Source organism: Ciona robusta, unplaced genomic scaffold, assembly GCF_009617815.1.
Source record: "Ciona robusta unplaced genomic scaffold, ASM961781v2 AP042744.1".
Classification (NCBI taxonomy): domain Eukaryota; kingdom Metazoa; phylum Chordata; class Ascidiacea; order Phlebobranchia; family Cionidae; genus Ciona; species Ciona robusta.
The window spans coordinates 271,568-296,264 of record NW_028323123.1 but is presented as its reverse complement, the minus strand read 5'-3'; the positions used below and the strand labels follow the sequence as shown (position 1 = coordinate 296,264).

General features: G+C 40.9%; 2 protein-coding genes and 33 non-coding genes across 35 annotated transcripts; all 35 read right to left on the bottom strand.

Moving 5' to 3' along the window:
* Positions 1–6: 6 nt before the first annotated feature.
* Trnak-uuu (transfer RNA lysine (anticodon UUU)) lies at positions 7–79 on the bottom strand. Its single transcript has one exon. It is a non-coding gene; the product is annotated as a tRNA-Lys (tRNA).
* A 775-nt stretch (positions 80–854) lies between these two features.
* Trnak-uuu (transfer RNA lysine (anticodon UUU)) lies at positions 855–927 on the bottom strand. The gene has a single exon. It is a non-coding gene; the product is annotated as a tRNA-Lys (tRNA).
* A 555-nt stretch (positions 928–1,482) lies between these two features.
* Trnak-uuu (transfer RNA lysine (anticodon UUU)) lies at positions 1,483–1,555 on the bottom strand. The gene has a single exon. It is a non-coding gene; the product is annotated as a tRNA-Lys (tRNA).
* Positions 1,556–1,904: 349 nt separating this feature from the next.
* Trnak-uuu (transfer RNA lysine (anticodon UUU)) lies at positions 1,905–1,977 on the bottom strand. Its single transcript has one exon. It is a non-coding gene; the product is annotated as a tRNA-Lys (tRNA).
* Positions 1,978–2,750: 773 nt separating this feature from the next.
* On the bottom strand, positions 2,751–2,823 carry Trnak-uuu (transfer RNA lysine (anticodon UUU)). Its single transcript has one exon. It is a non-coding gene; the product is annotated as a tRNA-Lys (tRNA).
* A 1,607-nt stretch (positions 2,824–4,430) lies between these two features.
* Trnak-uuu (transfer RNA lysine (anticodon UUU)) lies at positions 4,431–4,503 on the bottom strand. The gene has a single exon. It is a non-coding gene; the product is annotated as a tRNA-Lys (tRNA).
* Positions 4,504–4,852: 349 nt separating this feature from the next.
* On the bottom strand, positions 4,853–4,925 carry Trnak-uuu (transfer RNA lysine (anticodon UUU)). The gene has a single exon. It is a non-coding gene; the product is annotated as a tRNA-Lys (tRNA).
* Positions 4,926–5,761: 836 nt separating this feature from the next.
* Trnak-uuu (transfer RNA lysine (anticodon UUU)) lies at positions 5,762–5,834 on the bottom strand. The gene has a single exon. It is a non-coding gene; the product is annotated as a tRNA-Lys (tRNA).
* A 350-nt stretch (positions 5,835–6,184) lies between these two features.
* Positions 6,185–6,257, bottom strand: Trnak-uuu (transfer RNA lysine (anticodon UUU)). Its single transcript has one exon. It is a non-coding gene; the product is annotated as a tRNA-Lys (tRNA).
* Positions 6,258–7,175: 918 nt separating this feature from the next.
* Positions 7,176–7,248, bottom strand: Trnak-uuu (transfer RNA lysine (anticodon UUU)). The gene has a single exon. It is a non-coding gene; the product is annotated as a tRNA-Lys (tRNA).
* Positions 7,249–8,650: 1,402 nt separating this feature from the next.
* On the bottom strand, positions 8,651–8,723 carry Trnak-uuu (transfer RNA lysine (anticodon UUU)). The gene has a single exon. It is a non-coding gene; the product is annotated as a tRNA-Lys (tRNA).
* An 835-nt stretch (positions 8,724–9,558) lies between these two features.
* Positions 9,559–9,631, bottom strand: Trnak-uuu (transfer RNA lysine (anticodon UUU)). The gene has a single exon. It is a non-coding gene; the product is annotated as a tRNA-Lys (tRNA).
* Positions 9,632–11,853: 2,222 nt separating this feature from the next.
* LOC149723688 (uncharacterized) lies at positions 11,854–12,936 on the bottom strand. The gene is made up of 3 exons (XM_089893495.1): positions 12,793–12,936; positions 12,547–12,729; positions 11,854–12,487 (listed from the first exon to the last, which is right to left on the bottom strand). Exons 1-3 carry the CDS (start codon positions 12,802–12,804, stop codon positions 12,302–12,304), a joined length of 381 nt encoding a protein of 126 aa, XP_089749621.1. The 5' UTR covers positions 12,805–12,936; the 3' UTR covers positions 11,854–12,301.
* Positions 12,937–13,002: 66 nt separating this feature from the next.
* On the bottom strand, positions 13,003–14,469 carry LOC149723687 (uncharacterized). The gene is made up of 3 exons (XM_089893494.1): positions 13,893–14,469; positions 13,686–13,781; positions 13,003–13,625 (listed from the first exon to the last, which is right to left on the bottom strand). Exons 1-3 carry the CDS (start codon positions 13,990–13,992, stop codon positions 13,297–13,299), a joined length of 525 nt encoding a protein of 174 aa, XP_089749620.1. The 5' UTR covers positions 13,993–14,469; the 3' UTR covers positions 13,003–13,296.
* Positions 14,470–14,962: 493 nt separating this feature from the next.
* Trnak-uuu (transfer RNA lysine (anticodon UUU)) lies at positions 14,963–15,035 on the bottom strand. The gene has a single exon. It is a non-coding gene; the product is annotated as a tRNA-Lys (tRNA).
* Positions 15,036–16,424: 1,389 nt separating this feature from the next.
* Positions 16,425–16,497, bottom strand: Trnak-uuu (transfer RNA lysine (anticodon UUU)). The gene has a single exon. It is a non-coding gene; the product is annotated as a tRNA-Lys (tRNA).
* Positions 16,498–16,560: 63 nt separating this feature from the next.
* Positions 16,561–16,633, bottom strand: Trnak-uuu (transfer RNA lysine (anticodon UUU)). The gene has a single exon. It is a non-coding gene; the product is annotated as a tRNA-Lys (tRNA).
* Positions 16,634–17,521: 888 nt separating this feature from the next.
* Positions 17,522–17,594, bottom strand: Trnak-uuu (transfer RNA lysine (anticodon UUU)). The gene has a single exon. It is a non-coding gene; the product is annotated as a tRNA-Lys (tRNA).
* Positions 17,595–17,797: 203 nt separating this feature from the next.
* Trnak-uuu (transfer RNA lysine (anticodon UUU)) lies at positions 17,798–17,870 on the bottom strand. The gene has a single exon. It is a non-coding gene; the product is annotated as a tRNA-Lys (tRNA).
* Positions 17,871–18,213: 343 nt separating this feature from the next.
* Positions 18,214–18,286, bottom strand: Trnak-uuu (transfer RNA lysine (anticodon UUU)). Its single transcript has one exon. It is a non-coding gene; the product is annotated as a tRNA-Lys (tRNA).
* A 480-nt stretch (positions 18,287–18,766) lies between these two features.
* Positions 18,767–18,839, bottom strand: Trnak-uuu (transfer RNA lysine (anticodon UUU)). Its single transcript has one exon. It is a non-coding gene; the product is annotated as a tRNA-Lys (tRNA).
* Positions 18,840–19,738: 899 nt separating this feature from the next.
* Positions 19,739–19,811, bottom strand: Trnak-uuu (transfer RNA lysine (anticodon UUU)). Its single transcript has one exon. It is a non-coding gene; the product is annotated as a tRNA-Lys (tRNA).
* A 68-nt stretch (positions 19,812–19,879) lies between these two features.
* Positions 19,880–19,952, bottom strand: Trnak-uuu (transfer RNA lysine (anticodon UUU)). The gene has a single exon. It is a non-coding gene; the product is annotated as a tRNA-Lys (tRNA).
* A 208-nt stretch (positions 19,953–20,160) lies between these two features.
* On the bottom strand, positions 20,161–20,233 carry Trnak-uuu (transfer RNA lysine (anticodon UUU)). Its single transcript has one exon. It is a non-coding gene; the product is annotated as a tRNA-Lys (tRNA).
* Positions 20,234–20,577: 344 nt separating this feature from the next.
* Positions 20,578–20,650, bottom strand: Trnak-uuu (transfer RNA lysine (anticodon UUU)). Its single transcript has one exon. It is a non-coding gene; the product is annotated as a tRNA-Lys (tRNA).
* Positions 20,651–20,999: 349 nt separating this feature from the next.
* Trnak-uuu (transfer RNA lysine (anticodon UUU)) lies at positions 21,000–21,072 on the bottom strand. Its single transcript has one exon. It is a non-coding gene; the product is annotated as a tRNA-Lys (tRNA).
* Positions 21,073–21,418: 346 nt separating this feature from the next.
* Positions 21,419–21,491, bottom strand: Trnak-uuu (transfer RNA lysine (anticodon UUU)). The gene has a single exon. It is a non-coding gene; the product is annotated as a tRNA-Lys (tRNA).
* A 204-nt stretch (positions 21,492–21,695) lies between these two features.
* Trnak-uuu (transfer RNA lysine (anticodon UUU)) lies at positions 21,696–21,768 on the bottom strand. The gene has a single exon. It is a non-coding gene; the product is annotated as a tRNA-Lys (tRNA).
* A 65-nt stretch (positions 21,769–21,833) lies between these two features.
* Trnak-uuu (transfer RNA lysine (anticodon UUU)) lies at positions 21,834–21,906 on the bottom strand. Its single transcript has one exon. It is a non-coding gene; the product is annotated as a tRNA-Lys (tRNA).
* A 348-nt stretch (positions 21,907–22,254) lies between these two features.
* Positions 22,255–22,327, bottom strand: Trnak-uuu (transfer RNA lysine (anticodon UUU)). Its single transcript has one exon. It is a non-coding gene; the product is annotated as a tRNA-Lys (tRNA).
* A 767-nt stretch (positions 22,328–23,094) lies between these two features.
* On the bottom strand, positions 23,095–23,167 carry Trnak-uuu (transfer RNA lysine (anticodon UUU)). The gene has a single exon. It is a non-coding gene; the product is annotated as a tRNA-Lys (tRNA).
* Positions 23,168–23,373: 206 nt separating this feature from the next.
* Trnak-uuu (transfer RNA lysine (anticodon UUU)) lies at positions 23,374–23,446 on the bottom strand. Its single transcript has one exon. It is a non-coding gene; the product is annotated as a tRNA-Lys (tRNA).
* A 337-nt stretch (positions 23,447–23,783) lies between these two features.
* Trnak-uuu (transfer RNA lysine (anticodon UUU)) lies at positions 23,784–23,856 on the bottom strand. Its single transcript has one exon. It is a non-coding gene; the product is annotated as a tRNA-Lys (tRNA).
* Positions 23,857–24,056: 200 nt separating this feature from the next.
* On the bottom strand, positions 24,057–24,129 carry Trnak-uuu (transfer RNA lysine (anticodon UUU)). Its single transcript has one exon. It is a non-coding gene; the product is annotated as a tRNA-Lys (tRNA).
* A 198-nt stretch (positions 24,130–24,327) lies between these two features.
* Positions 24,328–24,400, bottom strand: Trnak-uuu (transfer RNA lysine (anticodon UUU)). The gene has a single exon. It is a non-coding gene; the product is annotated as a tRNA-Lys (tRNA).
* Positions 24,401–24,697: the final 297 nt, after the last annotated feature.

Sequence of the window (24,697 nt, the reverse complement as noted above, 5' to 3'; positions counted from 1 at the left end):
ACCAACAGCCCGATAAGGGACTTGAACCCTTGACCGTTGGATTAAAAGTCCAACGCTCTACCGACTGAGCTAACCGGGCTCGGGATAGTGTTTCAAAACGCTATCCTCTAACGTTGAGTTAAGTTTAAATGGAACAACAAATATAAACAGCCCGATAAGGGACTAGAACCATTGACCGTTGGATTAAAAGTCAAACGATCTACAAACTGAGCTAACCGGGCTTTGTTGGTGCTTCAAAACGCTATCCAGTAACGTTGATTAAAGTTTAAATGCAACAACAAATACCAACAGCCCGATAAGGGACTTGAACCCTTGACCGTTGAATTAAAAGTCCAACGCTCTACCGACTGAGCTAACCGGGCTCGGGATAGTGTTTCAAAACGCTATCCTCTAACGTTGAGTTAAGTTTAAATGGAACAACAATTATAAACAGCCCGATAGGGATTACATCCCTTGTCCGTTGGATTAAAAGGCCAACGCTCTACCGACTGAGCTAACCGGGCTTTGTTGGTGCTTCAAAACGCTATTCTCTAACGTTGAGTTAAGTTTCAATGCAACAACAAATACCAACAGCCCGATAAGGGACTTGAACCCTTGACCGTTGGATTAAAAGTCCAACGCTCTACCGACTGAGCTAACGGGGCTTTGTTGGTGCTTCAAAACGCTATCAAGTAACGTTGATTTAAGTTTAAATGCAAAAACAAATACCAACATCCCGATAAGGATCTTGAACCCTTGACCGTTGGATTAAAAGTCCAACGCTCTACCGATTGAGCTAACCGGGCTCGGGATCGTGTTTCAAAACGCCATCCTCTAACGTTAAGCTAAGTTTAAATGGAACAACAAATATAAACAGCCCGATAAGGGACTTGAACCCTTGACCGTTGGATTAAAAGTCCAACGCTCTACCGACTGAGCTAACCGGGCTCGGGATAGTGTTTCAAAACGCTATCCTCTAACGTTGAGTTAAGTTTAAATGGAACAACAAATATAAACAGCCCGATAAGGGACTTGAACCATTGACCGTTGGATTAAAAGTCCAACGCTCTACCGACTGAGCTAACCGGGCTTTGTTGGTGCTTCAAAACGCTATCCAGTAACGTTGATTAAAGTTTAAATGCAACAACAAATACCAACAGCCCGATAAGGGACTTGAACCCTTGACCGTTGGATTAAAAGTCCAACGCTCTACCGACTGAGCTAACCGTGCTCGGGATGTTCGTTTATAACGGTATCCTCTAACGTTGAGTTAAGTTTAAAAGCAAAAAAAAATATAAACAGCCCGATAAGGGACTATCCTCTAACGCTGAGTTAAGTTTAAATGAAACAACAAATATAAACAGCCCGATAAGGGACTTGAACCATTGACCGTTGGATTAAAAGTCCAACGATCTACCGACTGAGCTAACCGGGCTTTGTTGGTGCTTCAAAACGCTATCCAGTAACGTTGATTAGAGTTTAAATGCAACAACAAATACCAACAGCCCGATAAGGGACTTGAACCCTTGACCGTTGGATTAAAAGTCCAACGCTCTACCGACTGAGCTAACCGGGCTCGGGATAGTGTATAAAACACTATCCTCTAACGTTGACTTAAGTTTAAATGAAACAACAATTATAATCAGCCCCATAGGGATTACATCCCTTGTCCGTTGGATTAAAAGGCCAACGCTCTACCGACTGAGCTAACCGGGCTTTGTTGGTGCTTCAAAACGCTATTCTCTAACGTTGAGTTAAGTTTCAATGCAACAACAAATATAAACAGCCCGAAAAGGGACTTGAACCCTTGACCGTTGGATAAAAGGTCCAACGCTCTACCGACTGAGCTAACCGGGCTTTGTTGGTGCTTCAAAACGCTATCAAGTAACGTTGATTTAACTTTAAATGCAACAACAAATACCAACAGCCCGATAAGGGACTTGAACCCTTGACCATTGGATTAAAAGTCCAACGCTCTACCGACTGAGCTAACCGGGCTTTGTTGGTGCTTCAAAACGCTATCAAGTAACGTTGATTTAACTTTAAATGCAAAAACAAATGCCAACATCCCGATAAGGGTCTTGAACCCTTGACCGTTGGACTCTTGACCGTTGGATTAAAAGTCCAACGGTCTACCGACTGAGCTAACCGGGCTCTGGCTCGTGTTTCAAAACGCTATCTTCTAACGTTGAGTTAAGTTTAAATGCAACACAAAATATAAACATCCCGATAAGGGACTATCCTCTAACGTTGAGTTAAGTTTAAATGCAACAACAAATATAACCAGCCCGATAACTGACTTGAACCATTGACCGTTGGATTAAAAGTCCAACGGTCTACCGACTGAGCTAACCGAGCTCGGTCTCTCTTTTAAAACGGTATCCTCTAACGTTGAGTTAAGTTTAAAAGCATCAAAAAATATAAACAGCCCGATAAGGGACTTGAACCATTGACCGTTGGATTAAAAGTCCAACGGTCTACCGACTGAGCTAACCGGGCTCTGGCTCGTGTTTCAAAACGCTATCCTCTAACGTTGAGTTAAGTTTAAATGCAACAAAAAATATAAACAGCCCGATAAGGGACTATCCTCTAACGCTGAGTTAAGTTTAAATGCAACAACAAATATAAACAGCCCGATAAGGGACTTGAACCATTGACCGTTGGATTAAAAGTCCAACGATCTACCGACTGAGCTAACCGGGCTTTGTTGGTGCTTCAAAACGCTATCCAGTAACGTTGAATAAAGGTTAAATGCAACAACAAATACCAACAGCCCGATAAGGGACTTGAACCCTTGACCGTTGGATTAAAAGTCCAACGCTCTACCGACTGAGCTAACCGGGCTTGGGATAGTGTTTCAAAACGCTATCCTCTAACGTTGAGTTAAGTTTAAATGGAACAACAATTATAAACAGCCCGATAGGGATTACATCCCTTGTCCGTTGGATTAAAAGGCCAACGCTCTACCGACTGAGCTAACCGGGCTTTGTTGGTGCTTCAAAACGCTATTCTCTAACGTTGAGTTAAGTTTCAATGCAACAACAAATATAAACAGCCCGAAAAGGGACTTGAACCCTTGACCGTTGGATAAAAAGTCCAACGGTCTAACGACAGAGCTAACCGGGCTCGGTCTGTTCTTTTATAACGGTATCCTCTAACGTTGAGTTAAGTTTAAAAGCAACGAAAAATATAAACAGCCCGATAAGGGACTTGAACCATTGACCGTTGGATTAAAAGTCCAACGGTCTACCGACTGAGCTAACCGGGCTCTGGCTCGTGTTTCAAAACGCTATCTTCTAACGTTGAGTCAAGTTTAAATGCAACACAAAATATAAACATCCCGATAAGGGACTATCCTCTAACGTTGAGTTAAGTTTAAATGCAACAACAAATATAACCAGCCCGATAAGGGACTTGAACCATTGACCGTTGAATTAAAAGTCCAACGGTCTACCGACTGAGCTAACCGAGCTCGGTCTCTCCTTTTAAAACGGTATCCTCTAACGTTGAGTTAATTTTAAAAGCATCAAAAAATATAAACAGCCCGATAAGGGACTTGAACCATTGACCGTTGGATTAAAAGTCCAACGGTCTACCGACTGAGCTAACCGGGCTCTGGCTCGTGTTTCAAAACGCTATCCTCTAACGTTGAGTTAAGTTTAAATGCAACAAAAAATATAAACAGCCCGATAAGGGACTATCCTCTAACGCTGAGTTAAGTTTAAATGCAACAACAAATATAAACAGCCCGATAAGGGACTTGAACCATTGACCGTTGGATTAAAAGTCCAACGATCTACCGACTGAGCTAACCGGGCTTTGTTGGTGCTTCAAAACGCTATCCAGTAACGTTGATTAAAGTTTAAATGCAACAACAAATACCAACAGCCCGATAAGGAACTTGAACCCTTGACCGATGGATTAAAAGTCCAACGCTCTACCGACTGAGCTAACCGGGCTCGGGATAGTGTTTCAAAACGCTATCCTCTAACGTTGAGTTAAGTCTAAATGGAACAACAATTATAAACAGCCCGATAGGGATTACATCCCTTGTCCGTTGGATCAAAAGGCCAACGCTCTACCGACTGAGCTAACCGGGCTTTGTTGGTGCTTCAAAACGCTATTCTCTAACGTTGAGTTAAGTTTCAATGCAACAACAAATATAAACAGCCCGAAAAGGGACTTGAACCCTTGACCGTTGGATAAAAAGTCCAACGCTCTACCGACTGAGCTAACCGGGCTTTGTTGGTGCTTCAAAACGCTATCAAGTAACGTTGATTTAACTTTAAATGCAACAACAAATACCAACAGCCCGATAAGGGACTTGAACCCTTGACAGTTGGATTAAAAGCCCAACGCTCTACCGACTGAGCTAACCGGGCATTGTTGGTGCTTCAAAACGCTATCCAGTAACGTTGATTAAAGTTTAAATGCAACAACAAAATACCAACAGCCCGATAAGGGACTTGAACCCTTGACCGTTGGATTAAAAGTCCAACGCTCTACCGACTGAGCTAACCGGGCTCGGGATAGTGTATAAAACACTATCCTCTAACGTTGAGTTAAGTTTAAATGGAACAACAATTATAATCAGCCCGATAGGGATTACATCCCTTGTCCGTTGGATTAAAAGGCCAACGCTCTACCGACTGAGCTAACCGGGCTTTGTTGGAGCTTCAAAACGCTATTCTCTAACGTTGAGTTAAGTTTCAATGCAACAACAAATATGAACAGCCCGAAAAGGGACTTGAACCCTTGACCGTTGGATAAAAGGTCCAACGCTCTACCGACTGAGCTAACCGGGCTTTGTTGGTGCTTCAAAACGCTATCAAGTAACGTTGATTTAACTTTAAATGCAACAACAAATACCAACAGCCCGATAAGGGACTTGAACCCTTGACCGTTGGATTAAAAGTCCAACGCTCTACCGACTGAGCTAACCGGGCTTTGTTGGTGCTTCAAAACGCTATCAAGTAACGTTGATTTAACTTTAAATGCAAAAACAAATACCAACATCCCGATAAGGGTCTTGAACCCTTGACCGTTGGACTCTTGACCGTTGGATTAAAAGTCCAACGGTCTTCCTACTGAACTAACCGGGCTCTGGCTCGTGTTTCAAAACGCTATCTTCTAACGTTGAGTTAAGTTTAAATGCAACACAAAATATAAACATCCCGATAAGGGACTATCCTCTAACGTTGAGTTAAGTTTAAATGCAACAACAAATATAACCAGCCCGATAAGGGACTTGAACCATTGACCGTTGGATTAAAAGTCCAAAGGTCTACCGACTGAGCTAACCGAGCTCGGTCTCTCCTTTTAAAACGGTATCCTCTAACGTTGAGTTAAGTTTAAATGCAACACAAAATATAAACATCCCGATAAGGGACTATCCTCTAACGTTGAGTTAAGTTTAAAAGCATCAAAAAATATAAACAGCCCGATAAGGGACTTGAACCATTGACCGTTGGATTAAAAGTCCAACGGTCTACCGACTGAGCTAACCGGGCTCTGGCTCGTGTTTCAAAACGCTATCCTCTAACGTTGAGTTAAGTTTAAATGCAACAAAAAATATAAACAGCCCGATAAGGGACTATCCTCTAACGCTGAGTTAAGTTTAAATGCAACAACAAATATAAACAGCCCGATAAGGGACTTGAACCATTGACCGTTGGATTAAAAGTCCAACGATCTACCGACTGAGCTAACCGGGCTTTGTTGGTGCTTCAAAACGCTATCCAGTAACGTTGATTAAAGGTTAAATGCAACAACAAATACCAACAGCCCGATAAGGGACTTGAACCCTTGACCGTTGGATTAAAAGTCCAACGCTCTACCGACTGAGCTAACCGGGCTTGGGATAGTGTTTCAAAATACTATCCTCTAACGTTGAGTTAAGTTTAAATGGAACAACAATTATAAACAGCCCGATAGGGATTACATCCCTTGTCCGTTGGATTAAAAGGCCAACGCTCTACCGACTGAGCTAACCGGGCTTTGTTGGTGCTTCAAAACGCTATTCTCTAACGCTGAGTTAAGTTTCAATGCAACAACAAATATAAACAGCCCAAAAAGGGACTTGAACCATTGACCGTTGGATAAAAAGTCCAACGCTCTACCGACTGAGCTAACCGGGCTTTATTGGTGCTTCAAAACGCTATCAAGTAACGTTGATTTAACTTTAAATGCAACAACAAATACCAACAGCCCGATAAGGGACTTGAACCCTTGACCGTTGGATTAAAAGTCCAACGCTCTACCGACTGAGCTAACCGGGCACGGGCTTTTCTTTTATAACGGTATCTTCTAACGTTGAGTTAAGTTTAAAAGCAACAAAAAATATAAACAGCCCGATAAGGGACTTAAACCATTGACCGTTGGATTAAAAGTCTTAAAGGATTAAAAGTCCAACGGTCTACCGACTGAGCTAACCGGGCTCTGGCTCGTGTTTCAAAACGCTATCTTCTAACGTTGAGTTAAGTTTAAATGCAACACAAAATATAAACATCCCGATAAGGGACTATCCTCTAACGTTGAGTTAAGTTTAAATGCAACAACAAATATAACCAGCCCGATAAGGGACTTTAACCATTGACCGTTGGATTAAAAGTCCAACGGTCTACCGACTGAGCTAACCGAGCTCGGTCTCTCCTTTTAAAACGGTATCCTCTAACGTTGAGTTAAGTTTAAAAGCATCAAAAAATATAAACAGCCCGATAAGGGTCTTGAACCATTGACCGTTGGATTAAAAGTCCAACGGTCTACCGACTGAGCTAACCGGGCTCTGGCTCGTGTTTCAAAACGCTATCCTCTAACGTTGAGTTAAGTTTAAATGGAACAACAATTATAAACAGCCCGATAGGGATTACATTCCTTGTCCGTTGGATGAAAAGGCCAACGCTCTACCGACTGAGCTAACCGGGCTCTGGCTCGTGTTTCAAAACGCTATCCTCTAACGTTGAGTTAAGTTTAAATGCAACAAAAAATATAAACAGCCCGATAAGGGACTATCCTCTAACGCTGAGTTAAGTTTAAATGCAACAACAAATATAAACAGCCCGATAAGGGACTTGAACCATTGACCGTTGGATTAAAAGTCCAACGATCTACCGACTGAGCTAACCGGGCTTTGTTGGTGCTTCAAAACGCTATCCAGTAACGTTGATTAAAGGTTAAATGCAACAACAAATACCAACAGCCCGATAAGGGACTTGAACCCTTGACCGTTGGATTAAAAGTCCAACGCTCTACCGACTGAGCTAACCGGGCTTGGGATAGTGTTTCAAAACGCTATCCTCTAACCTTGAGTTAAGTTTAAATGGAACAACAATTATAAACAGCCCGATAGGGATTACATCCCTTGTCCGTTGGATTAAAAGGCCAACGCTCTACCGCCTGAGATAACCGGGCTTTGTTGGTGCTTCAAAACGCTATTCTCTAACGTTGAGTTAAGTTTCAATGCAACAACAAATATAAACAGCCCGAAAAGGGACTTGAACCCTTGACCGTTGGATAAAAAGTCCAACGGTCTACCGACAGAGCTAACCGGGCTCGGGCTGTTCTTTTATAACGGTATCCTCTAACGTTGAGTTAAGTTTAAAAGCAACGAAAAATATAAACAGCCCGATAAGGGACTTGAACCATTGACCGTTGGATTAAAAGTCCAACGGTCTACCGACTGAGCTAACCGGGCTCTGGCTCGTGTTTCAAAACGCTATCTTCTAACGTTGAGTTAAGTTTAAATGCAACACAAAATATAAACATCCCGATAAGGGACTATCCTCTAACGTTGAGTTAAGTTTAAATGCAACAACAAATATAACCAGCCCGATAAGGGACTTGAACCATTGACCGTTGAATTAAAAGTCCAACGGTCTACCGACTGAGCTAACCGAGCTCGGTCTCTCGTTTTAAAACGGTATCCTCTAACGTTGAGTTAATTTTAAAAGCATCAAAAAATATAAACAGCCCGATAAGGGACTTGAACCATTGACCGTTGGATTAAAAGTCCAACGGTCTACCGACTGAGCTAACCGGGCTCTGGCTCGTGTTTCAAAACGCTATCATCTAACGTTGAGTTAAGTTTCAATGCAACAACAAATATAAACAGCCCGAAAAGGGACTTGAACCCTTGACCGTTGGATAAAAATCCAACGCTCTACCGACTGAGCTAACCGGGCTTTGTTGGTGCTTCAAAACGCTATCAAGTAACGTTGATTTAACTTTAAATGCAACAACAAATACCAACAGCCCGATAAGGGACTTGAACCCTTGACAGTTGGATTAAAAGCCCAACGCTCTACCGACTGAGCTAACCGGGCTTTGTTGGTGCTACAAAACGCTATCAAGTAACGTTGATTTAACTTTAAATGCAACAACAAATACCAACAGCCCGATAAGGGACTTGAACCCTTGACCGTTGGATTAAAACTCCAACGCTCTACCGACTGAGCTAACCGGGCTCGGGATAGTGTTTCAAAACGCTATCCTCTAACGTTGAGTTAAGTTTAAATGGAACAACAATTATAAACAGCCCGATAGGGATTACATCCCTTGTCCGTTGGATTAAAAGGCCAACGCTCTACCGACTGAGCTAACCGGGCTTTGTTGGTGCTTCAAAACGCTATTCTCTAATGTTGAGTTAAGTTTTAATGCAACAACAAATATAAACAGCCCGATAAGGGACTTGAACCCTTGACCGTTGGATTAAAAGTCCAACGCTCTACCGACTGAGCTAACCGGGCTCGGGATGTTCGTTTATAACGGTATCCTCTAACGTTGAGTTAAGTTTAAAAGCAACAAAAAATATAAACAGCCCGATAAGGGACTTGAACCATGGACCGTTGGATTAAAAGTCCAACGGTCTACCGACTGAGCTAACCGGGCTCTGGCTCGTGTTTCAAAACGCTATCCTCTAACGTTGAGTTAAGTTTAAATGCAGCAAAAAATATAAACAGCCCGATAAGGGACTATCCTCTAACGCTGAGTTAAGTTTAAATGAAACAACAAATATAAACAGCCCGATAAGGGACTTGAACCATTGACCGTTGGATTAAAAGTCCAACGATCTACCGACTGAGCTAACCGGGCTTTGTTGGTGCTTCAAAACGCTATCTAGTAACGTTGATTAGAGTTTAAATGCAACAACAAATACCAACAGCCCGATAAGGGACTTGAACCCTTGACCGTTGGATTAAAATCCAACGCTCTACCGACTGAGCTAACCGGGCTCGGGATAGTGTATAAAACACTATCCTCTAACGTTGAGTTAAGTTTAAATGGAACAACAATTATAATCAGCCCGATAGGGATTACATCCCTTGTCCGTTGGATTAAAAGGCCAACGCTCTACCGACTGAGCTAACCGGGCTTTGTTGGTGCTTCAAAACGCTATTCTTTAACGTTGAGTTAAGTTTCAATGCAACAACAAATATAAACAGCCCGAAAAGGGACTTGAACCCTTGACCGTTGGATAAAAAGTCCAACGCTCTACCGACTAAGCTAACCGGGCTTTGTTGGTGCTTCAAAACACTATCAAGTAACGTTGATTTAACTTTAAATGCAACAACAAATACCAACTGCCCGATAAGGGACTTGAACCCTTGACCGTTGGATTAAAAGTCCAACGCTCTACCGACTGAGCTAACCGGGCTTTGTTGGTGATTCAAAACGCTATCAAGTAACGTTGATTTAACTTTATATGCAAAAACAAATACCAACATCCCGATAAGGGTCTTGAACCCTTGACCGTTGGATTAAAAGTCCAACGCTCTACCGAATGAGCTAACCGGGCTCGGGATCGTGTTTCAAAACGCTATCCTCTAACGTTAAGCTAAGTTTAAATGGAACAACAAATATAAACAGCCCGATAAGGGACTTGTTATGATATTACGTTAGGTCCCCAATACTTTCTTGTTATAGCGCCACCAGACGGTATTCGGTGAGTCACGTGTGACGTTACGACATTGAATGACATCAAAGAATACTCTACCAAGAATGAAAGTTTCAGTCACGTGATTTAAGCTTAATGTCGATTTATGTTCATAAAAAGCTTTCAGACAACAAGCAAACATTTAAATTGTATAAAGACCGTGACTAGCTTTAAAATGAGCTTTTTGGAGAAGAATTTCGTCATTTTAAACCAACTTTAAATTCAATATAAACCAAAAGATGGCAGGTCAGATTCGTCACGGTTGAATTGCGCGGGTAGAGTTCGCCCCGCCATATACAATAACAGACAGTTATGGTGTAAAGTGCTTGCGCCTGTTTCGATCAACAAGTTGCATCAACGACGTTGTTTCTTTTGTTTTATTAGAAGGTGCTTAATTACCTCTGTGGAAAAACAAAGGTATCCAAGTGCCAAGCCGAAATTGTACGTAGAAAAATGTATAAACTAATCCGAGTTAAAGTAAAAGAATTACCAACTTTACTGTTTAGCTAAAACGCTCCTTACCTTCACTCAAGTTTTGCAGTTTCTTTAGTAAAATTTATTTCACTCAAGATTCACTCAAGTTTTGCAGTTTCTTTAGTAAAATATTCTTTTGTAAATATTTAAAATGGACGCAGCTTTTATAAAAGATATAATAGAGGATTGGGACCAATTACCAGATGCTGAAGTTTAGCAAATTAACCCAGCAGATGAGATATGCAATCAGCCAACAAGCAGTAATAGGAGAAGACATGCTGCCGAAGACACTGTCATTGAAACCAACTTTAATAATGACTTAGTTTTTAAAATATTCAACAGTGCTGTTCAATCTCTTTTTAAGATTGGTGTCAAATGCCCTGATGGTCTTTCTTCCCTAACTCCCACTTCCGAAGCCGTCAAATTAATAGATACCTTATCTCAGGACTACATAAAAAATAAAAGTGAAAATACCTTATACAGTCAATATCCGGAACTATCAAGGAAAGCATCAAATATTTTACAGTATCCGCAACACTATGCCGCACAGTTGATGATTAAAATTATTGACTCAACTATACTTTGTATTAACGAAACTAAGAATGAAACCATGATCGCCGGAATAAGTTGCAGAGAGCATGAAGTTATACAATATATTGGTTGATATGTGGTAAAAAAGGCAAGCTTAAAACACAAGACCATTTTTGAAAAGGTCAAACCTTATTTTGTGCAGGAAATATCTGATGCCCGTTGGATAAAGTTAATGAAGTACCATGATAAAGCCAGGTTGTGTTTTCCTACACCAGAAGTAACATAGATTATAGAACGCATTTATTATATTCACAATAAAGAACACTGTGGGAAAAAGATTAATGACATTGACTTTACAAGGGTACTATCCAAAGTTTTAAATGATGCTTGTTTCATGCAATTTCAAAACTGTGTTACGGAAGAGGCTAATGAAGATGGTACTAAAATAACTACCTATATTGCTGGATTGGTCGTGAGAATATTTAGCTATAATTTTGCAAAAAAAATATTAAACGAACTGAACACTAAGACAAAGACGAAGAATGCCCTACGAAAGTCATTGAAAGCATAATATAGTGGAGTTATGTGGGACACTTTTTTAAATTTCTTTTTGCTGAAACCCAATAAACTAAGATTTTACAAGATTATTTAATAGTATTCTCATTATAATATAAAGCGCAGTAAAGCGATTCTGTTCTTAATTATCAAAAATCGGTGTTAAATAGAATTTTTTACAATTGATGAAAAGAAAGGCTATCTTAAAATAAACGTGCTAAATCATATTATTTATGACCCTCCAATTCATCATAGTTTGTGAACTTAAAACAATCAATTCAGAATAGTTGGTAAAATGGCTAAAATATTTCCTACAGTTTGTTTTTGTCCGATAAAATTAGTTGTAGTTTTGTGAGAAAAATAGTCTGGTGTCAATTTAAGTACAATACTATATTTTTAAATTTTAGGCATTTGAAGCCTTTAAGAGATTTTTAGGCATTTGAAACTTTAAGAGATTTGATGTGTAATTCAATAATTTCTACCTTAATGAGTAATTCAAATATAATATACTGATATAATAACAAGATTTATAATCTGAATGACTATAACAAATATATTTGAAATTCAGTCGCATGCACTTGGACAAATTAACGAGAGGTAGTTTAAGGGCAATGAGGTGTAGTACTACCCAATTTGTGAAACAAAAATATATAAATAAACTTTATTATACATATTATATTTATATATATTATACATAGGTTATTAACAATTTTAAAATAAAAGATCCGAAATAAAAATAAAACTGTCATCATAGTCATGTATATATTATATATATTGATTTTATGTCCCAATTTTCCCCACCCCACTATATCAAAATGAATGTTTATGTGTTTATGTTTTTTTCTTTCTTTTACCCAAAGGATCATTACAAACTTTCGTCCATGCATTAATTGCACCATGTGAACCAGTGGTGTTGTCACCTTTAATTTTAAAAATTATTCTTCTCTTTGAAAGAGCATTTATTCCGTATCCAACTTGTGATATATTAGGATTTGTATTCCGATGCATGTATTGTCTCTGAAAGTAAAAATACAAGTGAATACTCTTACTGATTTAGATTAGTATGTAGAATTTACCAGATTGCCAAACATGGCTTCGAGGCAATCTTGTGTAAGGTTGCCTAGTGGAACACCATCAATATAGTGCAACAACTGCTTTGTTAAAGGTAAAATGTTGTTGGTGCTGAAGAGAAGTCCTTCAAACGTTTGCTTTGCAAGAATACGCTTCTCTTCTCCCGGGTGCATGTTTGTCACCTCACTCTACAAAAATTAGGTTGTAATCTAAATAAAAAATATAAAATCTAAATAAATAACTACTATTACCCTCCATTCCATCAGATAAGGAATAAACTGGTCTTTCAGCCACAACAGATTTTCATCCTTCAAATCTGTTATGGGGCGCTTGATGTTTATTATGGTAAACCATCTGAGTTACAATGATTGAGTTAATTGTTACTGATAAATATTTTATTAAATGATAACATACTTGTGAAACAATTGTATAAACTCCCGCCGTGCCATCAGCCCCTTCAATATCTTCCAAAGCACATGCCACATTGTGGCTCAATGTCTGTCGAGCAATGGAGCACATTATGCAATTTACTCTTCATTGATAGCAGCACTTACCTTGTTGTAAGTATTTAATAACATGTGCAGGTTAGACAATCTGGTTTTACTTAACAGTGTTGCATTATCCAAATTGTACAATGAAACCATATGGGACCATAAGATATCTTTGCCACTTTTATTAAAGTATTTCGTTCCGCTCGGCTTTGAGCTATAAAATGCCATTACGAGTTGTCTGTAATTAGATATTCCTATGAACCACTAAATTTCACAATATTTTTTAATGCAACTTGCCTTCAGTAAATGACAAAAATCCGAAAATATTAATATTTTCCGAGAGGTATCATATGAGTTGATACAACCATAAAATTCCTTAGTATCAGATGAAAATTTTCCTGCCAGCAATTCAAAAAACTTTCTGTTGGTGGAAGCGCCATCAGCAACCACAGCGTGAATCCTAACACCATTACTTTCACATATCCCTACTGCCTCCCAAAATGTTGAACACAGCTGAAAAGCTGGAGTTGTAGTAGTGGGAAACCAGGATAAAGGAAGCGAAATGGTCTTATGAAAAGATCTCAGATATATCACTAAATTTAAAATTATGTCAGTATTAAATATATTTATGACTAATGCATATAGATTCATACCACAAATATGACTAGCCAATTTATCCACGGATGTGCGATCACCAAAGTCCACCTTTCCTGTCCATTTTCCATTTCGATACACTAAATTTTCTCGAACTAATAATAATAAGATTTTACTAAAACAGCATATATACCACAATAATAAAAGTTTCTGATTTGTGGTAACAAATTTGACCATTTTATTGGATTAATACATTAAATGCTTACTTTTCATCTCATCCAGTGTTAAATAGGCATCAATATTCCCACCAAGTCGTTTGATTTCATTTATTGCCACCTGATTTAAACCAGGTTTTGGAGTAACCATGCTTCTGAAAAACAGACTTGTAAAAACATATTCTAGCTGTTATGGACACGCCTCCGAGCACACACGTATATATTGGGCACTTAATTGCTACATAGCGATACAAATAAACACATAGCTACACACAAATAAAAGTATGTTTCATTTACCTATAAGTTCTTAAAGTGGTGGCAGAAGGTAAAACAACAACTTTGGTTACTCATATTACACCGTGACGTTTGAACTACTTTTTAGGATCTGTTTAGTTTTGATAAACTTGTTTCTCATTTAATAAACGACCGAAGGACGTAACAGGACTTGAACCCTTGACCGTTGGATTAAAAGTCCAACGCTCTACCGACTGAGCTAACCGGGCTTTGTTGGTGCTTCAAAACGCTATCAAGTAACGTTGATTAAACTTTAAATGCAACAACAAATACCAACAGCCCGATAAGGGACTTGAACCCTTGACCATTGGATTAAAAGTCCAACGCTCTACCGACTGAGCGAACCGGGCTCGCGGTGTTCTTTTTTATAACGGTATCCTCTAAATTTGAGTTAAGTTTAAAAGCAACAAAAAATATAAACAGCCCGGTAAGGGACTATCCTCTAACGCTGAGTTAAGTTTAAATGCAACAACAAATATAAACAGCCCGATAAGGGACTTGAACCATTGACCGTTTGATTAAAAGTCCAACGATCTACCGACTGAGCTAACCGGGCTCTGGCTCGTGTTTCAAAACGCTATCCTCTAACGTTGAGTTAAGTTTAAATGCAACAAAAAATTTAAACAGCCCGATAAGGGACTATCCTCTAACGCTGAGTTAAGTTTAAATGCAACAACAAATATAAACAGCCCGATAAGGGACTTGAACCATTGACCGTTGGATTAAAAGTCCAACGATCTACCGACTGAGCTAACCGGGCTTTGTTGATGTTTCAAAACGCTATCCAGTAACGTTGATTAAGTTTAAATGCAACAACAAATACCAACAGCCCGATAAGGGACTTGAACCCTTGACCGTTGGATTAAAAGTCCAACGCTCTACCGACTGAGCTAACCGGGCTCGGGATAGTGTTTCAAAACGCTATCCTCTAACGTTGAGTTAAGTTTAAATGGAACAACAATTATAAACAGCCGATAGGGATTAATCCCTTGTCCGTTGGATTAAAAGGCCAACGCTCTACCGACTGAGCTAACCGGGCTTTGTTGGTGCTTCAAAACGCTATTCTCTAACGTTGAGTTAAGTTTCAATGCAACAACATAAACAGCCCGAAAAGGGACTTGAACCCTTGACCGTTGGATTAAAAGTCCAACGCTCTACCGAGTGAGCTAACCTGGCTTTGTTGGTGCTTCAAAACGCTATCAAGTAACGTTGATTTAACTTTAAATGCAAAAACAAATACCAACATCCCGAAAAGGGTCTTGAACCCTTGACCGTTGGATTAAAAGTCCAACGGTCTACCGACTGAGCTAACCGGGCTCTGGCTTGTGTTCAAAACGCTATCTTCTAACGTTGAGTTAAGTTTAAATGCAACACAAATATAAACATCCGATAAGGGACTCCTTAACGTTGGATTAAAACAACAGCCCGATAAGGGACTATCCTCTAACGCTGAGTTAAGTTTAAATGGAACTATAAACATCCCGATAAGGGACTATCCTCTAACGTTGAGTTAAGTTTAAATGCAAAAACAAATATAACCAGCCCGATAAGGGACTATCCTCTAACGTTGAGTTAAGTTTCAATGCAACAACAAATATAAACAGCCCGATAAGGGACTTGAACCCTTGACCGTTGGATTAAAAGTCCAACGCTCTACCGACTGAGCTAACGGGCTCGTGTGTTTCAAAACGCTATCCTCTAACGTTGAGTTAAGTTTAAATGGAACAACAAATAAACAGCCCGATAAGGGATTGAACCCTTGACCGTTGGATTAAAAGTCCAACGCTCTACCGACTGAGCTAACCGGGCTTTGTTGGTGTTCAAAACGCTATTCCTAACGTTGAGTTAAGTTTAAATGCAACAACAATATAAACAGCCCGATAGGGATTAAACCCTTGACCGTTGGATAAAAAGTCCAACGCTCTACCGACTGAGCTAACCGGGCTTTGTTGGTGCTTCAAAACGCTATCTAACGTTGATTTAAGTTTAAATGCAACAACAAATACCAACAGCCCGATAAGGGACTTGAAACCCTTGACCGTTGGATTAAAAGTCCAACGCTCTACCGACTGAGCTAACCGGGCTTTGTTGGTGCTTCAAAACGCTATCAAGTAACGTTGATTTAACTTTAAATGGCAACAAATACCAACAGCCCGATAAGGGCTTGAACCCTTGACCGTTGGATTAAAAGTCCAACGCTCTACCGACTGAGCTAACCGGGCTTTGTTGGTGCTTCAAAACGCTACCTCTAACGTTGAGTTAAGTTTAAATGGAACAACAAATATAAACAGCCCGATAAGGGACTTGAACCCTTGACCGTTGGATTAAAAGTCCAACGCTCTACCGACTGAGCTAACCGGGCTTTGTTGGTGCTTCAAAACGCTATCTAACGTTGATTTAAGTTTAAATGCAACAACAAATAAACAGCCCGATAAGGGACTTGAACCCTTGACCGTTGGATTAAAAGTCCAACGCTCTACCGACTGAGCTAACCGGGCTCGGATGTGTTTCAAAACGCTATCCTCTAACGTTGAGTTAAGTTTAAATGCAACAACAATATAAACAGCCCGATAAGGGATTGAACCCTTGTCCGTTGGATTAAAAGTCCAACGCTCTACCGACTGAGCTAACCGGGCTTTGTTGGTGCTTCAAAACGCTATCTCTAACGTTGAGTTAAGTTTAATGCAACAACAAATATAAACAGCCCGATAAGGGACTTGAACCCTTGACCGTTGGATTAAAAGTCCAACGCTCTACCGACTGAGCTAACCGGCTCGGGATAGTTTTCAAAACGCTATCCTCTAACGTTGAGTTAAGTTTAAATGGAACAACAATTATAAACAGCCCGATAGGGATTACATCCCTTGTCCGTTGGATTAAAAGGCCAACGCTCTACCGACTGAGCTAACCGGGCTTTGTTGGTGCTTCAAAACGCTATTCTCTAACGTTGAGTTAAGTTTAATGCAACAACAAATATAAACAGCCCGAAAAGGGACTTAACCCTTGACCGTTGGATTAAAAGTCCAACGCTCTACCGACTGAGCTAACCGGGCTTTGTTGGTTCAAAACGCTATCTAACGTTGATTTAACTCTAAATGCAACAACAAATAAACAGCCCGATAAGGGATTGAACCCTTGACCGTTGGATTAAAAGTCCAACGCTCTACCGACTGAGCTAACCGGGCTTTGTTGGTTCTTCAAAACGCTATCTAACGTTGATTTAAGTTTAAATGCAAAAACAAATACCACATCCCGATAAGGGACTTGAACCCTTGACCGTTGGATTAAAAGTCCAACGCTCTACCGACTGAGCTAACCGGGCTCGGATGTGTTTCAAAACGCTATCTAACGTTAAGCTAAGTTTAAATGGAACAACAAATATAAACAGCCCGATAAGGGACTTGAACCCTTGACCGTTGGATTAAAAGTCCAACGCTCTACCGACTGAGCTAACCGGGCTCGGGTGTTCTTATAACGGTATCCTCTAACGTTGAGTTAAGTTTAAATGGAACAACAATTATAAACAGCCCGATAGGGATTACATCCCTTGTCCGTTGGATTAAAAGGCCAACGCTCTACCGACTGAGCTAACCGGGCTTTGTTGGTGCTTCAAAACGCTATCTCTAACGTTGAGTTAAGTTTAAATGCAACAACATATAAACAGCCCGATAAGGGACTTGAACCCTTGACCGTTGGATTAAAAGTCCAACGCTCTACCGACTGAGCTAACCGGGCTCGGGATAGTGTTTCAAAACGCTATCCTCTAACGTTGAGTTAAGTTTAAATGGAACAACAATATAAACAGCCCGATAGGGATTACATCCCTTGTCCGTTGGATTAAAAGGCCAACGCTCTACCGACTGAGCTAACCGGGCTTCGTTGGTGCTTCAAAACGCTATTCTCTAACGTTGAGTTAAGTTTCAATGCAACAACAAATATAAACAGCCCGAAAAGGGACTTGAACCCTTGACCGTTGGATAAAAGTCCAACGCTCTACCGACTGAGCTAACCGGGCTTTGTTGGTGCTTCAAAACGCTATCTAACGTTGAGTTAACTTTAAATGCAACAACAAATAAACAGCCCGATAAGGGACTTGAACCCTTGACCGTTGGATTAAAAGTCCAACGCTCTACCGACTGAGCTAACCGGGCTCGGGATAGTGTTCAAAACGCTATCTCTAACGTTGAGTTAAGTTTAAATGCAACAACAATATAAACAGCCCGATAGGGATTAACCCTTGACCGTTGGATTAAAAGTCCAACGCTCTACCGACTGAGCTAACCGGGCTTTGTTGGTGCTTCAAAACGCTATCTCTAACGTTGAGTTAAGTTTAATGCAACAACAATAAACAGCCCGAAAAGGGACTTAAAACCCTTGACCGTTGGATTAAAAGTCCAACGCTCTACCGACTGAGCTAACCGGGCTTTGTTGGTGCTTCAAAACGCTATCAAGTAACGTTGATTTAACTTAAATGCAACAACAAATACCAACAGCCGATAAGGGACTTGAACCCTTGACCGTTGGATTAAAAGTCCAACGCTCTACCGACTGAGCTAACCGGGCTTTGTTGGTGCTTCAAAACGCTATCAAGTAACGTTGATTTAACTTTAAAGGCAAAAACAAATACCAACAGCCCGATAAGGGACTTGAACCCTTGACCGTTGGATTAAAAGTCCAACGCTCTACCGACTGAGCTAACCGGGCTCGTCGTGTTTCAAAACGCTATCCTCTAACGTTGAGTAAGTTTAAATGGAACAACAAATATAAACAGACCGATAAGGGACTTGAACCCTTGACCGTTGGATTAAAAGTCCAACGCTGTACCGACTGAGCTAACCGGGCTCGGGCTGTTCTTTTATAACGGTATCCTCTAACGTTGAGTTAAGTTTAAATGGAACAACAATAAACAGCCCGATAGGGATTAACCCTTGTCCGTTGGATTAAAAGGCCAACGCTCTACCGACTGAGCTAACCGGGCTTTGTTGGTGCTTCAAAACGCTATTCTCTAACGTTGAGTTAAGTTTCAATGCAACAACAAATATAAACATCCAGATAAGGGACTTGAACCCTTGACCGTTGGATTGAAAGTCCAACGCTCTACCGACTGAGCTAACCGGGCTCGGGATAGTGTTTCAAAACGCTATCCTCTAACGTTGAGTTAAGTTTAAATGGAACAACAATTATAAACAGCCCGATAGGGATTACATCCCTTGTCCGTTGGATTAAAAGGCCAACGCTCTACCGACTGAGCTAACCGGGCTTTGTTGGTGCTTCAAAACGCTATTCTCTAACGTTGAGTTAAGTTTCAATGCAACAACAAATATAAACAGCCCGAAAAGGGACTTAAACCCTTGACCGTTGGATAAAAAGTCCAACGCTCTACCGACTGCGCTAACCGGGCTTTGTTGGTGCTTCAAAACGCTATCAAGTAACGTTGATTTAACTTAAAGGCAAAAACAAATACCAACATCCCGATAAGGGTCTTGAACCCTTGACCGTTGGATTAAAAGTCCAACGCTCTACCGATGAGCTAACCGGGCTCGGATCGTGTTTCAAAACGCTATTCTAACGTTCTAAGTTTAAATGGAACAACAAATATAAACAGCCCGATAAGGGACTTGAACCCTTGACCGTTGGATTAAAAGTCCAACGCTCTACCGACTGAGCTAACCGGGCTTTGTTAGTGCTTCAAAACGCTATCAAGTAACGTTGATTTAACTTTAAATGCAACAACAAATACCAACAGCCCGATAAGGGACTTGAACCCTTGACCGTTGGATTAAAAGTCCAACGCTCTACCGACTGAGCTAACCGGGCTCGGGATAGTGTTTCAAAACGCTATCCTCTAACGTTGAGTTAAGTTTAAATGGAACAACAATTATAAACAGCCCGATAGGGATTACATCCCTTGTCCGTTGGATTAAAAGCCAACGCTCTACCGACTGAGCTAACCGGGCTTTGTTGGTGCTTCAAAACGCTATTCTCTAACGTTGAGTTAAGTTTCAATGCAACAACAAATATAAACAGCCCGATAAGGGACTTGAACCCTTGACCGTTGGATTAAAAGTCCAACGCTCTACCGACTGAGCTAACCGGGCTCGGGATTGGTTTCAAAACGCTATCCTCTAACGTTGAGTTAAGTTTAAATGGAACAACAATTATAAACAGCCCGATAGGGATTAACATCCTTGTCCGTTGGATTAAAAGTCCAACGCTCTACCGACTGAGCTAACCGGGCTTTGTTGGTGCTTCAAAACGCTATTCTCTAACGTTGAGTTAAGTTTAATGCAACAACAAATATAAACAGCCCGAAAAGGGACTTAACCCTTGACCGTGGATTAAAAGTCCAACGCTCTACCGACTGAGCTAACCGGGCTTTGTTGGTGCTTCAAAACGCTATCAAGTAACGTTGATTTAACTTAAATGCACAACAAATACCAACAGCCCGATAAGGGACTTGAACCCTTGACCGTTGGATTAAAAGTCCAACGCTCTACCGACTGAGCTAACCGGGCTTTGTTGGTGCTTCAAAACGCTATCAAGTAACGTTGATTTAACTTTAAAGGCAAAAACAAATACCAACAGCCCGATAAGGGTTTGAACCCTTGACCGTTGGATTAAAAGTCCAACGCTCTACCGATTGAGCTAACCGGGCTCGGGATCGTGTTTCAAAACGCTAACCTCTAACGTTAAGCTAAGTTTAAATGGAACAACAAATATAAACAGCCGATAAGGGACTTGAACCCTTGACCGTTGGATTAAAAGTCCAACGCTCTACCGACTGAGCTAACCGGGCTTTGTTGGTGCTTCAAAACGCTATCAAGTAACGTTGATTTAACTTTAAATGCAACAACAAATACCAACAGCCCGATAAGGGACTTGAACCCTTGACCGTTGGATTAAAAGTCCAACGCTCTACCGACTGAGCTAACCGGGCTCGGGATAGTGTTTCAAAACGCTATCCTCTAACGTTGAGTTAAGTTTAAATGGAACAACAATTATAAACAGCCCGTAGGGATTACATCCTTGTCCGTTGGATTAAAAGGCCAACGCTCTACCGACTGAGCTAACCGGGCTTTGTTGGTGCTTCAAAACGCTATTCTCTAACGTTGAGTTAAGTTTCAATGCAACAACAAATATAAACAGCCCGAAAAGGACTTGAACCCTTGACCGTTGGATAAAAGTCCAACGCTCTACCGACTGAGCTAACCGGGCTTTGTTGGTGCTTCAAAACGCTATCAAGTAACGTTGATTTAACTTTAAATGCAACAACAAATACCAACAGCCCGATAAGGGACTTGAACCCTTGACCGTTGGATTAAAAGTCCAACGCTCTACCGACTGAGCTAACCGGGCTCGGGATAGTGTTTCAAAACGCTATCCTCTAACGTTGAGTTAAGTTTAAATGGAACAACAATTATAAACAGCCCGATAGGGATTACCCTTGTCCGTTGGATTAAAAGGCCAACGCTCTACCACTGAGCTAACCGGGCTTTGTTGGTGCTTCAAAACGCTATCTCTAACGTTGAGTTAAGTTTCAATGCAACAACAAATATAAACAGCCCGATAAGGGACTTGAACCCTTGACCGTTGGATTAAAAGTCCAACGCTCTACCGACTGAGCTAACCGGGCTCGGGATAGTGTTCAAAACGCTATCCTCTAACGTTGAGTTAAGTTTAAATGCAACAAATATAAACAGCCCGATAAGGGACTTGAACCCTTGACCGTTGGATTAAAAGTCCAACGCTCTACCGACTGAGCTAACCGGGCTCGGGATAGTGTTTCAAAACGCTATCCTCTAACGTTGAGTTAAGTTTAAATGGAACAACAAATATAAACAGCCCGATAGGGATTACATCCCTTGTCCGTTGGATTAAAAGGCCAACGCTCTACCGACTGAGCTAACCGGGCTTTGTTGGTGCTTCAAAACGCTATCTCTAACGTTGAGTTAAGTTTCAATGCAACAACAAATATAAACAGCCCGAAAAGGGACTTAAACCCTTGACCGTTGGATAAAAAGTCCAACGCTCTACCGACTGAGCTAACCGGGCTTTGTTGGTGCTTCAAAACGCTATCAAGTAACGTTGATTTAACTTAAATGCAACAACAAATACCAACAGCCCGATAAGGGACTTGAACCCTTGACCGTTGGATTAAAAGTCCAACGCTCTACCGACTGAGCTAACCGGGCTTTGTTGGTGCTTCAAAACGCTATCAAGTAACGTTGATTTAAGTTTAAAGGCAAAAACAAATACCAACAGCCCGATAAGGGTCTTGAACCCTTGACCGTTGGATTAAAAGTCCAACGCTCTACCGATTGAGCTAACCGGGCTCGGGATCGTGTTTCAAAACGCTAACCTCTAACGTTAAGTTAAGTTTAAATGGAACAACAAATATAAACAGCCGATAAGGGACTTGAACCCTTGACCGTTGGATTAAAAGTCCAACGCTCTACCGACTGAGCTAACCGGGCTTTGTTGGTGCTTCAAAACGCTATCAAGTAACGTTGATTTAACTTTAAATGCAACAACAAATACCAACAGCCCGATAAGGGACTTGAACCTTGACCGTTGGATTAAAAGTCCAACGCTCTACCGACTGAGCTAACCGGGCTCGTTGGTGTTTCAAAACGCTATCCTAACGTTGAGTTAAGTTTAAATGGAACAACAATTATAAACAGCCCGTTAGGGATTACATCCCTTGTCCGTTGGATTAAAAGGCCAACGCTCTACCGACTGAGCTAACCGGGCTTTGTTGGTGCTTCAAAACGCTATCTCTAACGTTGAGTTAAGTTTAAATGCAACAACAAATATAAACAGCCCGAAAAGGGACTTGAACCCTTGACCGTTGGATTAAAAGTCCAACGCTCTACCGACTGAGCTAACCGGGCTTTGTTGGTGCTTCAAAACGCTATCAAGTAACGTTGATTTAACTTTAAATGCAACAACAAATACCAACAGCCCGATAAGGGACTTGAACCCTTGACCGTTGGATTAAAAGTCCAACGCTCTACCGACTGAGCTAACCGGGCTCGGATAGTGTTTCAAAACGCTATCCTCTAACGTTGAGTTAAGTTTAAATGGAACAACAATATAAACAGCCCGATAAGGGATTACATCCCTTGTCCGTTGGATTAAAAGTCCAACGCTCTACCGACTGAGCTAACCGGGCTTTGTTGGTGCTTCAAAACGCTATCTCTAACGTTGAGTTAAGTTTAATGCAACAACAAATATAAACAGCCCGATAAGGGACTTGAACCCTTGACCGTTGGATTAAAAGTCCAACGCTCTACCGACTGAGCTAACCGGGCTCGTTGTTTCAAAACGCTATCCTAACGTTGAGTTAAGTTTAAATGCAACAACAATTATAAACAGCCCGATAAGGGATTAACCCTTGACCGTTGGATTAAAAGTCCAACGCTCTACCGACTGAGCTAACCGGGCTTTGTTGGTGCTTCAAAACGCTATCTCTAACGTTGAGTTAAGTTTAAATGCAACAACAAATATAAACAGCCCGATAAAGGGACTTAACCCTTGACCGTTGGATTAAAAGTCCAACGCTCTACCGACTGAGCTAACCGGGCTTTGTTGGTGCTTCAAAACGCTATCTAACGTTGATTTAACTTAAATGCAACAACAAATATAAACAGCCCGATAAGGGACTTGAACCCTTGACCGTTGGATTAAAAGTCCAACGCTCTACCGACTGAGCTAACCGGGCTTTGTTGGTGCTTCAAAACGCTATCAAGTAACGTTGATTTAAGTTTAAATGCAACAACAAATACCAACAGCCCGATAAGGTTGAACCCTTGACCGTTGGATTAAAAGTCCAACGCTCTACCGACTGAGCTAACCGGGCTCGGGATGTGTTTCAAAACGCTATCTAACGTTAGAAGTTTAAATGGAACAACAAATATAAACAGCCCGATAAGGGACTTGAACCCTTGACCGTTGGATTAAAAGTCCAACGCTCTACCGACTGAGCTAACCGGGCTCGGGCTGTTCAAACTATCTCTAACGTTGAGTTAAGTTTAAATGGAACAACAAATTATAAACAGCCCGATAGGGATTAACCCTTGTCCGTTGGATTAAAAGTCCAACGCTCTACCGACTGAGCTAACCGGGCTTTGTTGGTGCTTCAAAACGCTATCTCTAACGTTGAGTTAAGTTTAATGCAACAACAAATATAAACAGCCCGATAAGGGACTTGAACCCTTGACCGTTGGATTAAAAGTCCAACGCTCTACCGACTGAGCTAACCGGGCTCGGGATAGTGTTTCAAAACGCTATCCTCTAACGTTGAGTTAAGTTTAAATGGAACAACAATTATAAACAGCCCGATAGGGATTACATCCCTTGTCCGTTGGATTAAAAGGCCAACGCTCTACCGACTGAGCTAACCGGGCTTTGTTGGTGCTTCAAAACGCTATCTCTAACGTTGAGTTAAGTTTAAATGCAACAACAAATATAAACAGCCCGAAAAGGAACTTGAACCCTTGACCGTTGGATTAAAAGTCCAACGCTCTACCGACTGAGCTAACCGGGCTTTGTTGGTGCTTCAA